The sequence below is a fragment of the Corvus moneduloides genome, chromosome 16 (assembly GCF_009650955.1).
Source record: "Corvus moneduloides isolate bCorMon1 chromosome 16, bCorMon1.pri, whole genome shotgun sequence".
In the NCBI taxonomy this organism is placed as follows: Eukaryota; Metazoa; Chordata; class Aves; order Passeriformes; family Corvidae; genus Corvus; species Corvus moneduloides.
This window is the reverse complement of record NC_045491.1, coordinates 16595622-16612607: the sequence shown is the minus strand read 5'-3', so window position 1 is coordinate 16612607 and position 16986 is coordinate 16595622. Positions and strand designations below refer to the sequence as shown.

Sequence of the window (16986 nt, the reverse complement as noted above, 5' to 3'; positions counted from 1 at the left end):
AGGAAGGCAAGAGACCTTCGATCCTCACAGCAAACCCTGAGGCAATCATGCTGGAAGAAGGGGCTGGTTCTTGCTCACAGCCAGCTCATCAAGAGCAGCAAGGATGTTTTACTGCAGATAATTTCAAGAGGAAGAAGTTCCTGCTGAACACGAAAGCCACATGGCTCTGGGCCCAGGCCAGTGGTGTGGAGTTGAAACTGGGGGAGGCATCAAGGTACTCACGTCCTTTCCCTAGGGAAGGACCAGCATGAAGTTCAGGCTGAGCACTGTACTAGGCTGTGCCATGGGGGAAAGAACTCCCAAGAACTCTGGAGACTGTTTTCCCATGTTGCAACCTCTCCAGGGTCTACTTCAGAAAATTCAATTCTTATCACTACACTTGAGAAACAATGAGGAGTGCATGGGAAAGTCAGGCATGCTTCCCTGGCTTGGAGGCACTTTTCATACCAAGTATTCTCTTAAGCATTGGCTATCCAAACCTGGGTAAGGGCTGCCAGGTTGCTGAGCCAGCCTCCTGTTCTCACAGCCAACCTGTACAAGTCCTCTCTGGAACCTCATTCTTCAAGCTCCCCTTGTGCTCTTTAGTCCTCCACTCAGTGAGAACCTTCCACTAATTCTCAGCGTCAAGGTGCTCAAGGCCAGTTTACACCAACCTGTTCTTGTACAAATATCACACTGAACTTCAAATAGAGCTTTTCCCATGCTGGCACCTCTCTTCTCTGCTGGATTTGTTCTTCCTGAGCTTTTGGCTTTTAGTTTAAATAAGCTGTTTCTCTTGCCTCCAAGGGGATTTGTGTCAGCCTTCCTACAGCAGAAGTCTTGAAGCCTGATGATTCCAAGACAGTAGAAAAGAAAGCAAACAGCTGCAGCTGAGAAGCCAGTACAGCACACAGCCCTGAATACATCCTGGAGACTACACCTGGAGTACTGCACCCAGCTCTGGGGCCTCCAGCATGAGAGGGACACGGACCTCTTGTAACAGTCCAGAGGAGGCCACAGGGATGCTCCAAGGGCTGGAGCATCTCTGCTCTGGAGCCAGGCTGGGAGAGCGGGGGGTGTTCACCTGGAGAACAGAAGACTTCAGAGCCCCTTCCAGGGCCTAAAGGGGCTCCGGGAGAGCTGGAGAGGGACTTTGGATAAGGGCATGAAATGACAGGACACAGGGAATGGCTTCCCAGTGCCAGAGGGCAGGGCTGGATGGGATATTGGGAAGGAATTGTTCCCTGGGAGGGTGGGCAGGCCCTGGCACAGGGTGCCCAGAGCAGCTGGGGCTGCCCCTGGATCCCTGGCAGTGTCCAAGGCCAGGCTGGATGGGGCTTGGAGCAGCCTGGGCCAGTGGAAGGTGTCCCTGCCATGGCAGGGGTGGAATGGGATGGGCTTTAAGGTCGCTTCCAACCCAAACCATTCCATGATTCTAAATCAGAGAACTCAGAAGCACTGATGTGTTTCTCCACCAAGACCACACAGGTTATGCTGTGTTTATGCTATGGCCATGCCAGAAGTAGTCAGCTTCTGCATACTGAAAATAACTGGAGGTGTTGGAAGTCCATCCTTGCAGTCACACGGGCATTTGTTATTCAAAACAAACAGTCCTCTTGCTTTGGTTAACCATTCAGAGTATAAATTGAGATACTTTCTTTTTCCGTTGAAAGTTGTGGTGAGTTATTTAAGAGACACGGTATCTGTATTCCTGTTAACACAGGAATCTCACTGGAACATCACATGGGAGCCAACCACTTGCTGCTGAAAACAATCTGAGTTTTACTCCAAGCCACCTGGAGAAGGCTGTACAAGGACTCCAGTCATTTTCAAGAGGCACTTTCCCTGTCCTCATCTCCTGGGCACTTTCAAAGGGCACAGAGGGACTTCCCTTGGGAATTACCTCTCCTCCTCCTAGGCAGGCTTGTTCCTTAGGGCTGGTTTGCTGCTTTTAAGGGTTGACTATTTGGGCAGACCAGGATTAAGGCACCACAACAGCACTTTGGAAAAGGCATTTGTTGCACGAGCAGAGGGCAGATTTGAGGCAAAGCTGTGAGCTACAACTTGGTGTGCAAGTGAGCTCCATTCCCCAGCATTCAGCAGGGAATTGCTGTCTACAACTTCCTGAAAGAAGGTGGGAGTCACATGGGGATTGGTCTCTTCTCCCAGGTAACAAGTGACAGGGTGAGAGGAAACAACCTCAAGTTGTGCTAGAGGAGGTTTAGATTACATTTTGGGGTAATTTCTTCACTGAAAGGGTGTTCAGGCATTGGCACGGGCTGTTCAGTGCAGTGGTGGAGTCATCATCCCTGGAGATGTTAAAACCCACATAGAATTTGGTGCTGAGAGACCTGGTTTAGTTGGGGCCTTGGCAGTGCTGGGTTGCTGGTTTGACTCGTTGATCTTAGAGGGCTTTTTCAACCTTAGTGACTCCACGATTCTATAAAGCATTCCCATTAAAGGCCCCCTTGCCTGGCTGATGAGGTTTACTGTCTCAGACTCATTCCTTGGGAGGGGTAGGCAGGGAGACGGATGAGGCAAACCTTGCTGATGCTCAGGTGAGAGCTCCTCCAGTAATACTGATAAATACAGCTGAAGGGCAGGACATTGTCTCCAAAGCAAAGAAGGTCAAGAGATTCATTTTGAGGAAGGAAGAGAAAATCAATCCCTTTCAAGACTGCAGACAGCCAGGTACATGACACCTTGTGGCACCCAAATGTAGTGTCCAGGGAGAACAGGCTGCAGGAAGCCCATGGAGGTGCTGTGCCAGTGCCTCACAGCTCCATGCAGGTTCCAGACAGATGTGTGTCTCTCTCCCCATCCAATTCAAGCGTTCTCATCATTGCTTATTTCAGCTTTGCCCTGTGCCCCAGATTGCCCTGTGGCAGCAGCAGGTATGAGCTCTGGTGCGTGGGCTCAGGCTCTGAGGGTGCAGCTGTGCCAAGACACAGCACCCGCTCTGAGGAGCTCCCAGGTCACACCAAGGGGAGTAACCACTGTGCACAGTGGCTGCACACAGGGCTAAAAGCTCCCAGGTGGCATTCCTGGACACAGCAGCTGCTGCTTTTTATTCCCAGTTTGATCTGAGCATCTGACACAGCAAGGTGTTAGAAAAAGCCTGACCAAAGCTGAGTTCTGTGGTCACCAGGAAACCACACTGACCAGTTCTGTTCACTTCTAACTGGTGAGGGAGGCAATGTGGCCTCAAGCCCACAGGTTCCACGAGGAGGTTGTGGATTCCTGATCCCTGGAAGTGTTCAAGGCCAGGCTGGATGGGGCTTGGAGCAAACTGGGATAGTGGAAGGTGTCCCTGCACATGGGAGGGGGGTTGGAATGAGATGAGCCTTTAAGTCCCTTCCAATGCAAACCATCCTGTGATTATGGGATCGGGGTTCCAGATTTTTCTGAAATGTAGAAAGGGCTGAAAGAAAATGAAATGTAGAAACTGAAAGAAACTCAGACACGGGACTGAGCATGCAAATGGGGGATCCTGCACTTTCCCACTGCAGAACTCCAACTCTCCTTGCCTTGCACTTTTCTGCAAGCACCAGGAAATTGGCTTCTGCTTCAAAGGAACTGCCTCAAAACATCCAGACCACCAGAGATGTGCACTAACATGAATAAACAAGACACTGGGGGAGATCTCAATAGCACACCCCAGGTGAGGTGCTCCTATGTCTATGGCACAAGTGAATTTGCAGGAAGTCAGAGAAAGAGAACAACACGGATTTTGCCAGTTAGCAAAGCAAAGGTCTACAGATACAAGGAGCAAAAAGCCAAGAGTGGTAAGAGCTTGAGCAGAAGAGCAACGTTTCCCAAAGGCTGGGAATCTCCCAGGATACTCAGGAGACTGATATACAGCTTCTGACTGTTAGCGTCTTAGAGAGGAGGAATTTTCTCCAAAGTTTTCCAATTTGGAAACGATAAGGAGAATAAAGTAACTCATTTAACTTAGGGAAACTTTATCCTGGAGGGACCCTGCCATGTCTACTAAAAGGACAGCAGCAGAACTGTGAGAAAGCACTATTAAACAGCAATTTTCCAGAGGACCACAAGATTTTTGTGCTGTTGAGGATCTTGATGCTATTCTGGAGCAGGGCCCAAAGGAGAAGCTCAAAATCTAACACTCTGCCTCATGTTTTCAGGAACACACATACTTTACGTTCCAGTTGAGCTGCTCTAGTTTCAAATCTGCCTCAAACACTCAAGTAGGAGCCACCCCTATTTTCGGAACTGACTCGAAAGCAACACAGACTGGAAGAACTCCACTGGGAAAGCCAGTGCCATATTTAAACAAATCTGAGAAACCTCAGAAAGTAGGAGTTCCCACATTAAAGATAAGGCAGATCTAGAGCAAGAATTGCCTCATCCTCTCTAACCCCAACCTCTCAGCCCTGCTCCAGAAATTAAGACTGAATATTGTCTGCACAGACCTTTTCTGTGGGAGTTTAGCAAAGTCTGCCATTCACTCCCTTCTCTCCCACCATTTCGTAAGAACAGAATCCCAGGCAACAAGACAACATTAAGTGTCTCCTCTCATCTACAGAGATCCATTTGGTGATCAGTACATTCCTCTTCAGAGCTCTTTACTATGGCAGGAAAGACTTTTACAGCCTAAAGGAAAAGCAAACGTGTCCCATCAAAGCCCTGAGAGCAGCACTTACCTGGGCTCCCCTGGAGTAGGATCTGAAAATGGTGCAAAATCTTCCTTGCCCTGAGGTGTCCCTAAAACACAGAAAAGTTACAGCTGTGAGATGTGCAGAATCGACTCCCATACTGCACATCTCCTACTGGCCAAAAAGAAATAAAATAAAAATCTGTGTTGATCTTGTCAGATCTTTAGGATGTGCATGGTACCCAAAGTGCTCGGCAAGGTGGGTTCTTCTGGGGAAGAACTGGTGAGTACATCACTACCTTTGAGTACAGGTTGTCGCTGTCATTGTGCTTCCCATGGAGAAGGTACAAGCCCAAACCACTCTGCTGCAGCACTACCTCATGATGTGTGAGAGTATAAGTCACTGTACTCCCCTGGGCAAAGGATTTTCTGCCTAGCTCCCTTCAGTCCACAGGAGTTCAAAGTCATGAGTTTGCAGAGCTCTCCCAGCCATGGAGAACAGCCAACCTAAATGTGACCACTAACAGGAGGAGGAATTGACTTGCACTAGGCTTCACTTGTTTTTCAAACACATTTTAACCAAAAATAAAGGGAATTCTCTTTATCCCCAGATCCCTGACAGACCTGCTCTATATATCCTACAGAAAGCTGAGGAACAGGATTGGGGTACAGTGTTTTAGACCACTGTGACAATAAGGGGATTTTCAGTCACTATCATTTCTCCTGTCTGGACAAGGTGTAACTAAGTTTGACAAAATTACCAGCAGCTCTCAGTCCCCATCTGGGACAAGAAGCCAGAGCCCAGAACTCTGATGTAACCAGGACATACTGAAATGTGTCAGGCTAATCAGAGACACATTATGGTACTTGCCAAATCTATTCCCTGGGCCAGGATAAAAGACACTTTAATGGCCACTGAGAAGGCTGAGGAATCCCTCAGCCCCAGATTTGTAGCTCCAAGAAAAACACGCTGACCTCACATGCAGGACAGTCATTTTTTCAATCTAAAGCTTTGTCGATCCTGGACATCAATCTAACAGCCTGTGCTTACATGTCCTTCTCCCTCGACAATCAAATACTGGGTAAGTAATGATAAAAGATTACACTGAGGCATCATCTATCAGTGTTACCAGCTTTTCAGTTCCTGTGCTGTTCTCCAGCTCAAGAATTACAGTATAAAAAGATGGTTTCAAGAGGGAAGCACTAAGTTACTACACACTTGGGGCTGAAATGTTAAAATAGGCATCTCACAAGAGAGACAAGAATGCAAGTGGCACATATAAACATGGAGGCTAGAAGAGATAAATTAGCTGCTTCTGTTCTTTTTTTGTAAGAAAAATGAGGACATTCAGCTTCAGAGAGCAGGGGTGTAATTAAACCACCAAACAACACATTGCTAGAGTCAGTCACAGAGGCTGAGAACATGGGGTTCATTCCTATTTAATAATTCACACATGTTACTAATATTCCTGTTACTTGACCCAAGCATTTGTAAGGGGATATTTAACTCCATATTTTAGGACCTGTGTCATTCCCTACTAGATCTGTGTGAAAACCAGGGCAGGGACAGACTACCCATCCTTACCTATCCTGTCCTGTCCTACCCTTCCTCTTTCATCTCCACAGACTGCTGTGTCAGCTCCTCAGCAAGTTGGACCTCAGACAAAGCTCAGCCAGAAGGACTCCAGCTCTCCTCTGGTGCTGACAGATAAGGCAGGGGTTACCCCTCCCATGCAGTGTTCTCCCACCTCTGTCCCAGTGTCTGGTCACTCCAGTCAGTCCTGCTCTCCAGGAGTTCACCCTACCTGACACTGTGAGGTCTGTTCACAGCTCTTGGTTTTCTACTCAACGCATCGAGAAATATCCAGCTGCTGAGGGACTAAAGGCTTCACCTTTTTTATTCTTCTACCTTCCTTCTCTTGTTTCTTGTTTTCTCATCCTTGGATTTCAGCAAAAATCCGGTATTGCTTCCAAAACAATTCTAGTCCCTCAGTGACCAAGAGCCGTATGGGAACATATAATGATGTTATAGTTTGGTTGGAAGGGACATTATCCACCAACCATCCCAACCCCCTGCCATGGCAGGGACACCTCCCACTGTGCCAGGCTGCTCCAAGCCCCAATGTCCAGCCTGGCCTTTGGCACTGCCAGGGATCCAGGGGCAGCCACAGCTGCTCTGGGCACCCTGTGCCAGGGCCTGCCCACCCTCCCAGGGAACAATTCCTTCCCAATATCCCATCCAGCCCTGCGCTCTGGCACTGGGAAGCCATTCCCTGTGTCCTGTCCCTCCATCCCTTGTCCCCAGTCCCTCCCCAGTCCCTCTCCAGCTCTCCTGGAGCCCCTTTAGGCCCTGCAAGGGGCTCTAAGGTCCCTCCTGGAGCCTTCTCCTCTCCAGGTGAACACCCCCCGCTCTCCCAGCCTGGCTCCAGAGCAGAGGGGCTCTTGGAGCATCTTTGTGACCTCCTCTGAACCTGTTCTAACATATCCATGTCCTTCTTGTGCCAGGAACTCTGGACAACAGAACTACAGGTGGGGTCTCAAGTGCAGAGTAACAGTGAAAATGGTCAGTTATGGCAGACAATGACTGAAATCAGACTATTCCAGCAAAGGTGTTTGTGCTGCTTGATTTACAGAAAGCAATCTGGTTTGCCAGAGTAACTTTCTGATAGGAACAGCCAGCAAGTCCCACCACACACCCAGGGATGGTCCATGCTCTCCATGTACAGCATCCCCCCAGCCCTGTGTCCCTGCTCACCTGGCCTGAGCTCCCAGGGTTTGGGTTAGAAAGGCTCAGAAATACTCACCAGAGTTCCAGCTTAACCCTTCTGCCATCCAACAAGATAGTAGTGGTCTTGTAGTCAATTCCTGAAAGAAAAGCAATGAAAAGCTGAGCAAACCCTGAGAACATCTTCAGAGACATCAAAGAGCCTTGCTCTGCTCACACAGAGCTCTCATTTCACATTTACTAAAGGGATGTTTTCTCCTCCTTGCTCTGCTGCCTGTTTAAGCAGGGCTACAGAGACCTGACAGACACACACTTCTGCTCCATGGCAAAGATTGCTCTCGTGGAGCTCTATCCCTCCTCCCTGAAAACACTGTTAACCCCTGCATTGCTTCTGACTTCTCCACTGTGGGATTAAACCTCTTAGAATTTGAGCTGTAGGAAAGGTTGGATGGGGCTTGGAGCAACCTAGGAAGGTGTCCCTGGCCATGGCAGGGGGAGGTGAACAAGATGAGCTTTAGGGCTCCTTCTAACCCAAATCACTCCGTGTTTCTCTGAGATTCAGTGATTTGTAGCATTATCCCATATTGCAGTGATAAATTAGAGTTTTGGGGAGTGAGCCACAGACATAAACAATTCAGAAACATCTCTGCTGCATCAGCCTGCAGTCCCAGCATCTCTCAAACACCACTACCTGCAGCCACAGGACATTTTGGGATATGAGTGCTACAGAAAGGCTGTCCAAAGATTGCTGTCTCTTCTTCTGAGCAGCTCTGGGGTGTGGATCACAGAGGGCCAGGTAAGGCAGGACACACTCCCCTCCCTTGTGAAGGGCTGAGAAGCAGCACAGACATCAGATTTTACTTTTCATGGAGCCACAGCACGAGAGTAGCAGAAAGCCCCCAAACCACAACACCCAGCTGTGCTGGCACACAACTCACTCATACAAGGGGTGTCCACTACCTTCAGATACCCAAGAAATTCGTTAAAACTGGGAGTCTGCCTCACAGTCAGACTGAGAGGTTTAAAAAACAACTCCCCTTGCAAGCACCAGGCCCAAACCACGCCGAACACATCATTCCCTGCAGGCACAGAGGAGGAGGCACAACTGCACCTCCCACCTCCTTCCCAAAGCCAAGGGGCACCAGGTGCCCAGGAAAAGCAGCTTCTCTGCTTGTTAATAAGCTTCAAGTGTAGTGAAGCTGCATAAACAAAGCACAGAGCACCATTACTGCACACCCACTGAAGCATCAACTAATTTACAACCTTTTAATAAAGCAGAGTCACTTCACTCTGATTTCATCAACTTTAGTTCTTGTTCTTGCCAACAGATATCAAACTTTGAATCTCTATTAAAACCCCACCGTTGTGTTATGACCTGCATTTCCCTTTTCCTGCAAGGAGAACACTGCCCTGACAACCAAACAGACAAGTTTGTCAATAAAGCAAATGGATTTTCCTGAGTCATCCGCAGGAGTTCCCTGTTAGTGAAAAACAAATTAGATTTCAGCCTATCTTAAGCCTTTCAGCCTTAAGATAATTTAATTATCTTAAATTCCAACTATTTCCAGTGCTTTATCACAGAAAATAGGCAGTTTACATTTTATCTTCCTCCAGAGACAAGTGAATGATCTGTATTTATTTTCAGGGAGATATAAATCTCCCTCATCCCCAGGGATGGCAGAGTAGTGGGAGTAAGGCTGCTCTGCTACCAGAAGGGAGCATCCAGACATCTTCCCCTGCCAGTTCCTGGACCAGGATCTGATGGGCTCTTAGGGAAGGGGCTAATTAAGCCCATTACTCTGTTTCAGATGCAAAATCCCCAGAGACTCTGCCCCCTCCTAAGGCACGAGCTCCCTGTCAGCAGTGAGTCTTAATCACCCTCAGTGCCAGCAGTGCACAGGTGGAGCAGTCACATGAAAGCACCACAGAGAGGGTACAGGGACAGTTTTCAGGGCACAGAGGCCACATACTTCCAAAAATGCCACTGCTGAGGTGAAACAAATTGCTTGAGTACAGCTTTTAAAAGTGACAGAGGTTCAGCTGAACTGGGAAGAGAAGGAAACTTGTTAATGGAAATGTCAAATACACAGATGTCTTCATTATGCTCCTCACCCACTTACTGCCCAGCCTACATCCCCAGAGGAACATGGGCTCCCTGTCCTCAAAACTCATGACTTGGTCACCAGAGAAATGCTTTAAATAATCCATGTTCATCTGAAACTACACCACGTGCTTTAATGCAGAGGGACACCAGTCTTTGGGTGTTACATACACTGGCCCAAGGAGGTCACACACACTCCAGTTAAAAGCAAGCTGGTATCTGGCAATGGGCTGAGGGAAGTGCTGCACTTTTTAACTTGCAAACACTCAAACTGAGACTAGGACTGAATTTATAAAAGGTTTTGGAGCAAACTCTGCCTACAAGCTCATTAATGAAGAGCATAAACCTGCACAACTGCAATGTTTTGGAGAAAATTTCAGCTTCCCTTTTCCATAAACACTCTGCATCATGACAGCTCAAAGGCACTCCCTGGTTTTGGTCTGTTCTTTTAGCTGGTTAGCACTGAGCAGGCTGCAGCTCACAAGCCCAGCTCTCCCACGGCTCACTGGTGCCACAAAATCTGCACCAGTTAGAGGTGCCCTCAAAACCACGGGACTCGCCACAGCGGTGAACACCAGCACTATCCCCTTGTATTTCAGTCCCAGTAACAAACAACCGTGTCCTGAGCTGCAGCCCAAGACACTCCTCCATTCACAGCTCACAAGGAAGCTGAGCAGCCGAGCTCTCTTTCCTAGGCCCAGCCTACAGCTCAAGCTCAGCCTTGGCTCCCCCCTTGTCCCAGGGATCTGGGGACAGGGGGTCACAGCAGCCACCAGATGCCACCTCTGCACTGAGGCTGCTGGCAGTATGACAGTGCACGGCCATGGCCATACCACGGCTACCCCTCTCCCTTTACATTTCAGGCAGCTGAGACACAAGTTAAGGGAAGTTTTTAGAACTTCCTTTCTGCAGGTGACAGGGTTCCCCCACCTCTGTTTACAGCCAATCATGGCTTATTTCGGGACGGACGCTCTGCTGGAGCAGCTCTGATCCCACTGCCCTGGCAGGGAGGTGCCAACCCCATCACTGGGATGCTCCTGCAGCACACCCAGACTAGAGAACCAGCCCAGCCCTGCCCGGCCCCGGGGGCAGCGGTGCTGGGGGAAAGGGAAACACTCCTGTTTAAAGCCTATTTTGTATCAGCTGATCTTTTTCTGGACCAATTACCATGATGCAACAAAGTGAATGAGGCTCAAAGAACAAGTTGGGGCTGTTCTCTCAGATTTAGCATTCAGGCCGATTCCTGTGTTATTTTTCCAGCCCCGCTTTAGACTCCTGCTTACACTGATGCCATCCCAGCCCCATTCCTGGAGCAGAGAGCTGACCTGGCACAGGGCACTGTGCAGAGGGATCTGACCAAGCTTGATGTCAGACACCCGATTCTCCTCCATGGAGCTGGGTTTCATGCTCCTGGGCAAGGCTCCAGGGAATCCCAAACCTTTCTTTCTTTCTTTCACCAGCTGCTATAAGGAAAACCTAAGAAAGCAAGTCATTTTCCCATGGGAATCCACAGGATGGGTTATAGGAAACTCTGATCTTTTCCAAATTACTCATGCAGAGCACAACACACTTTGCATCAATACCACCTGAAAACCTCACACCCAACCTGAGCTTACTTAAAGCTTTTACCCAAAAGATGACAATTGATGCGAACAGGAAAAGTAAAACCCCTGCAAGAGACATGGTAACTTTCTAACAGCACTGGACACTACTTTGTATCAGGCTGTTCACTTTCCCCTTGGGAATTCATGGCTTGGACACAGGTGTACCTCCGCTCTGCCAAGCCCCTGCCCTGCACCTGCATGAGCAGCAGAAGCACAAGGGAGGAGGCAGCAGCCAAGCAGGTACAGGGATCTGGAAGTCACACTGGAAAAGGGAGAAACACAAGGGAGATGTGCATTTCATGCTCTGCTTTTAAAGAGGTTGATCTCTCAGGAAAATTGCTTTAAATAGCTCAAGTGAACAAGGCTCTATAAATATTTACTACTGAAACACGTTGGCCTCTGGGCTTTGTGTGGGTCTTTGTTTCAGAGAAAAGGAGATGAGTTTGCAGTTGCAGACTCACCAGGTGACTCTGCCCTAACGCCTGGGTGGGGGCCAGAAGGGCACCTCCCCTGAAAAGGCAGGTTTGAGCAAAACCTAAGAGCAGCATGTGCCTTTCTCCTCCTTCACCTTTCCAAGGGGATCCCCACTTAGTACTGGGGTGAAGGTGATTCCAGCTCCCGGGGTAATGCCAGAGCCAACACTGCATTTTAGGTTATTGGTCCAAATCAAGCGTCCTTGGGATGCTCTCATGATCCAAGCCCCAACTAACAACTCCTGCACCTACACAAACATCACAAAGGTACAGCCAGGACTCATCCCACATTTACCATGTCATCAGCAGGTTTTCCTGAGACCTTCCCCAAAAGCTGCCAGCACCATCTCCAGTTTGCATCTGCAGTATCTTTAAGAAGAACATAATTTATTCACAAATCTGGGGCAGAAGACATTCCAGGTGATGCTCAAAAAACTCTTTCCAAAGGAAAAAAACCCTAAAAACTAGTAAAAATAAATCAATGTACTCAAATGAAACATTGATATAGTTTTAAGACAAGCTTGCTTTCCTTCTGAGAGAGACTCCTTGTCACTTGAAGTCATTTCCAGTTTGCATGAGTCAGATTGGCCAAAGATGCTTTTGCCACCTCATTTCTTACATGAATGTTTCTGCTTGTGGGAGTTCAGAATCCACCTCACTCTGTTAGTCCACCCACAAAAAAACCCAGTGCACATTATTTTAACTTCATTAAAACTCAGCTCCCCCAGCTTACAGACACGTGCTGTATAATGCAACCTCAGCTTTTTTTCCTCCTTTTTAAAATTAAATTTGGTTTCATTTATTTATAATTCAAAAGAAGATAATCAACCTGCTTGCAAAGTGATACATAAGGTCAACAGGCAAAATTGGAGGTGTACAGCGATGATGAACCAAGGCCAAGCCTTTATTCAATGCATGATATAAATAAGAAATAAGATAAACTGAGTGGACTTTTGTTACCTGACTAATGCTGCAATTCAGTGGATTGTTCTTTTATCTGCAGACATAATTAAGCCAGAGTTGCTGCACTCTGCAACTCTGATGGCATCTGAGCACTCAGAAGAGGGCTTAGGATGAGATGTGCCTGGTCTGTTGCAGCCCTACAGAAATGCTCTGCTCGACTGAGAAATTTTAAAATCGGCTCAGAAGCCACCAGAAAGACTCACTGTGCCACCACAGGGCCTCACCCAGCCAGCCTGGTGATGGACTTTGGTTTGTGATTGTCATTAGTGCAGCTGAAGCTGTACCACACCACAAATGTCCAATTGAAAATGTTGGATTTTCCCCCAAACACCCGCGGGCTCCTCTGTTAGCTTAGAGGTCATCAGCTCTGCTGAGTGCAGAAGGTCTCGGGCTCTTAAAGGTCTCCCTAAAGGTTTGGAGGTTCAGTGCCACACTGACTACTGGCTGCTGGGAAGAGGGAAGAGTACAGGGCTGGAATGAAAACATAGAGAAGGTACACCAAATATTTAACTTGCTGAGGTTTCACAGTGAACTTGAGTAACCAGCTGTGAAGGGCTGGCTGTGCTGCATGGCACCAGAGAGGAGCCCTGGGAGAAAGGGATGCAGGGCTCTGAGAGCAAGGAGCTGACAGATTTAAAGACATGCCATGATTATAAAACAGGCAAACATCAAGAGTATCCAGCCAGGAATTTGTAACCCGTGTTGTGACAATCCTTCCTTACTACCCAGGGAAGGATCAAAGCCACAATCACCCAGTGTGCAGCTGGTCTTAAATGCATGTTCTCATTGCCACAAAGGTAGAAAAGCACCCAGGAACACTTTAGAGTGGGTCAATGGACTGCAAATCCTCTACTGTATGTTTGCAAAGGGAAAACATTATGGATGAAGCTGTGGTGAAGCTTCTCAGCAGCAAGGACTCCAGGAGCTGTGACTAAGCAGAGATGGGTAAATTCGGTTTTAAACCTTATCAATAGTTCAGACAACGCTGTGGATGCCAGAACACCACAGCAATTGTGAGTTTTTGTGAGAACATAAACTATGCATGAGAGCCCTGTCCCTTCTAGCCAGGCTATCCAGGAGGAGTCCAGTCAGGGTGTCCCCTCCTCTGAGCCCTTCTGCAGGACTGGCAGAGCCTGGCTGGGTGTCACTTGGGCTCCCCCTGCCACAGTCCCCTGGCACACCTTTGGGAACATACCAGCATGTTTGCTGTCACATAAACTAGCTGTCATCTTACTGGTGTGTGTGCAAGACAAGCTGCTGAAAGGTCCCTCCCTCTCCCTCCAAAGGGCCTGTGCCAACCTTGCAGCTGGATCAAATAAGGAAAAACCAATCAATCTGTGCTGCACACAGTGCAGAGGCTGTCCCTCTGCCTGTGCCACAGACTTTGGAACTGGAGCCCTTCTGCGCTCTGCTAAGCCCAGCCTAAGGCTTAGGCTTAAGTGCAGAAATTCATTTACCCCAAATGCCAGCAATAGCTGAGCAGTGTCCAATGGCGATTTGTTTATTCTACCAAGTCCCTGGGTGTCATAGATGTTACTAGTCCTTTTCCAAGATGGTTCATGCCTTTCCAAGTCATGACTGACACGGCTGGGGCATAGAAAGCCTTCCCCCTGTGTGTGCAGGCCCCATCTGGGGCTGCCCAGATCCTCCTGAAAGCTGGAACCACTGTGGGGGGAGAGCAGCCAGTGGCCAGACATCCCCATCCCTGCTGAGTATGAAGAAAAGGCAGAAGCAGCAACATGCAGCTAAGTCCCATCCTCAACAAGCCCAAGAGGAGGGAAGAGAAAGGAGGGAGGAGAAATGCTGGAAAGTCACAAAATTGAGACCAAAAGGTGGGCATAATAGCTCCAGGGTTGCTGGCAGATCAGCTACAGAATAAGAACATCATTCCCACTTCCAGTCCCTAGCATGCAAAAACCTCACTCCAAAACCAAGGCAAAGCCCACAAGACCTCTGCAAGCAAACCACACTCACACGTGGGGCTCCCAGTAGCAGTTTGGACAGCACAGACATTGGCAGAGGAGCTGGGAGCAGCCCTGAACCAACACCCTCCTGGGGAGGTTATTTCAGGGTGAAACAGCCCCCCACCCACAGGGTGTTACCCACAGGCAGAGTTTCCAGCAGAGCCTCTCCAGTGCCCAGCTTTGGGGGTGTACTGGAAGCATCACACAAGGTGAGGCCCAGAGCTATTCCAGAGCAGCTCTGCAGCACGATCCCGCCACACAGCCAGGGCCAGACAAACTCACTGGCTTCTCCACCTGCTCTCCCTTGCACCAAAGTGGGCACTGGCCTCCTGGGACCCATTTTCTGGCAGAACCACATTCCACAAGACAACAGTGACTACACCCCCAACACCACGTTCACTGCTCCCTCTCATCACACCCCACATCCCGTACCTTTTTGTTTAAGAACCGCTTAGGGTGGGGATGGTCATGAAACGTCACCTACAGCGACTGAGGCCAGGGACCAAGTTGCTCCAAGAGCAGAATACAAAGCCAGGACATATTGTAAATGTGGTTTAGAATGTCTTATTTGGGGTTTTGTTGTTTTGGGTTTTTTTCCAAGCCCTCACCAGCCTGTGAGTAAAAGGGCAGAATTCACCTATCAGAACTGTTTGTTTGTGGGCAAAAGCTGATAGAGGAAGACTTGTTGCTTCACCTCTCGTCAAACGGGCACGGAAATCACAGGTGGCCAGGAGCTGCTGAAAGCATGTTTAGAGCAAACAGGTTTAACCAAATGTACTAATCCAACACCAAACCCACTCCCAGGCAGAAGGCAGCTGCTGGGGCCAGCATCCAGGTTATGCATGTACCCACAGATGCAGGTTTGAGATCATCTCATTCCATGAGTACTTAAAAAACAGGCAGCAATATCTGTAAGAAGATACCACAGGTGCATTATCTTCCACCCCAGCTCCTACTATGCACTTACAGAAGTAGTTACTGTCTCTGTCATCTGTAAGTGATACTAAATTGTTCAGAAAAAATGTGGTATGAGGGCATCAACATAACAGATGAAAAAAGGGAATTCAAGCTATTCAAATAACAACTGATGAAGTCACCCAACCTTAAAAAGTGTGTACAGCAGCACATTAACAGCAGCAATTTAACTAGTCAGCTCAGAGCTGTGAGCCACAGGAAAAATCCCTTCCAAACAACACATGAGCTCATCAGTTTGAGTCATGCATTCAATTACCTACTCTTTAGAGAGAGAAACAAATTATCATCACCAACAACAGAGGTCAACCAAACACAGGTGGACTCACCCCAGGTCTGTGCCTTTCAGTGTCACGGTTTGCCTCACAGTATTACTACTTTGTTTTGAGCAGGGTGATAGAAGTTCTATAACAGCATCATTGCAAAACAGCCCAGTTCCTGCCTGCAGAGCTGGGACTGAAGGTCAGCAAGCATGTGATTCTACCTCTGAGATCCTGTCCCGCACTATAGCTGAGCTTTGGGAACAGGATCAAGAGGTCTCGGTTGTCACTGGGCGTGCAGGAGACCAGGACCGCTCCCGCCCCCTGCTCCTGCCTTCATCACTTCCTGCTCACGGCAGCTCACACACAGCCCACCCTCGCTGCACCGCTCCCTGGGAGGCAACAGAGTTCCCCATCATTTCGGTGTGCAGCAGATGAGCGGGAGCTGGTTTGGGCAGGAGCTGAGCCCCACGCAGAGCCCAGGGCTCCGCACACGGCTCGGCTCCGCGAGCTCTGCCAGCCCCGGGGAGCTGCCGCGGCGCTTGGCAGCTCTGGGAGACATCCAACGAGCTGCCAAGCACCTCGTACTGACACACATGTAGAAACAGAGAGAGAACAAACGCCTTGCAATTATCTGTAGTTACCCAGATTTGTAGATTTTCTCTTGAAAAACATACTCCATCTTCCATTCATAGACGCCTCATTTCAACTGAGAGGGATTTCCATTTAGCCTGGAAGCCTTTCACAGGAAGCCTGCTCACATCAGTTCCCAGGCATCTTCATCTCCAGCTGAGAGGGCTTGTAGGTGGGGATCTCCGGCAAATAATTGCTTGTTTGGTTTTGTAGCCAGCCAAAAGCAAAACACTGATTTGGAGACCTCTGAGAAGCCCGGATTTGCAGATTTCACTTGTCCACTGCCTGCTCCAAACCCAGCAGCGTTTGAGCAGCTACGTGGTCCTCACACAGAGGAACTCTGTTCTGGGCACGCTTAAGGGGGACAATTGCATCAGAAAACGGCATTTGAAGCCAGGAGCAAATCTGTTCCTAAAGCTCCAACAATTTCAGCAGACACCCGGGAAATCCCAGAAACAGTCCAAAGTCAGTCCGGAATCAGGGATGTGAAGTGGATTTGTGCTTTAGAAGAAAATCAAGAATGATTTTATGCACAGAAGCGACAACAAACAAAAGAGTTTCTTCATGCCTTGCAGTTCAGATCTCCATAAAAACTACACAGCTGCACACAGAAACAAAGGCAGCCTGTGAGGGAAATCAGAGGGCACCATAACAGTCTGCATTGTTGCTGGATGACAGTACAAACATCAAGATATGC

At 48.6% G+C, this 16986-nt stretch overlaps 1 protein-coding gene across 1 annotated transcript in view; it reads right to left on the bottom strand.

Moving 5' to 3' along the window:
• RAB40C (RAB40C, member RAS oncogene family) overlaps positions 1–16986 on the bottom strand; it is a 36836-nt gene that overhangs the window by 11055 nt on the left and 8795 nt on the right. Inside the window, exons 2-3 of the mRNA XM_032125817.1 lie at positions 7399–7459; positions 4644–4704 (exon numbers count right to left, since the gene is read on the bottom strand). Of these exons, the coding sequence (XP_031981708.1) occupies positions 4644–4704; positions 7399–7459 (122 nt within the window). The remainder of the gene's footprint in view (positions 1–4643; positions 4705–7398; positions 7460–16986) is intronic.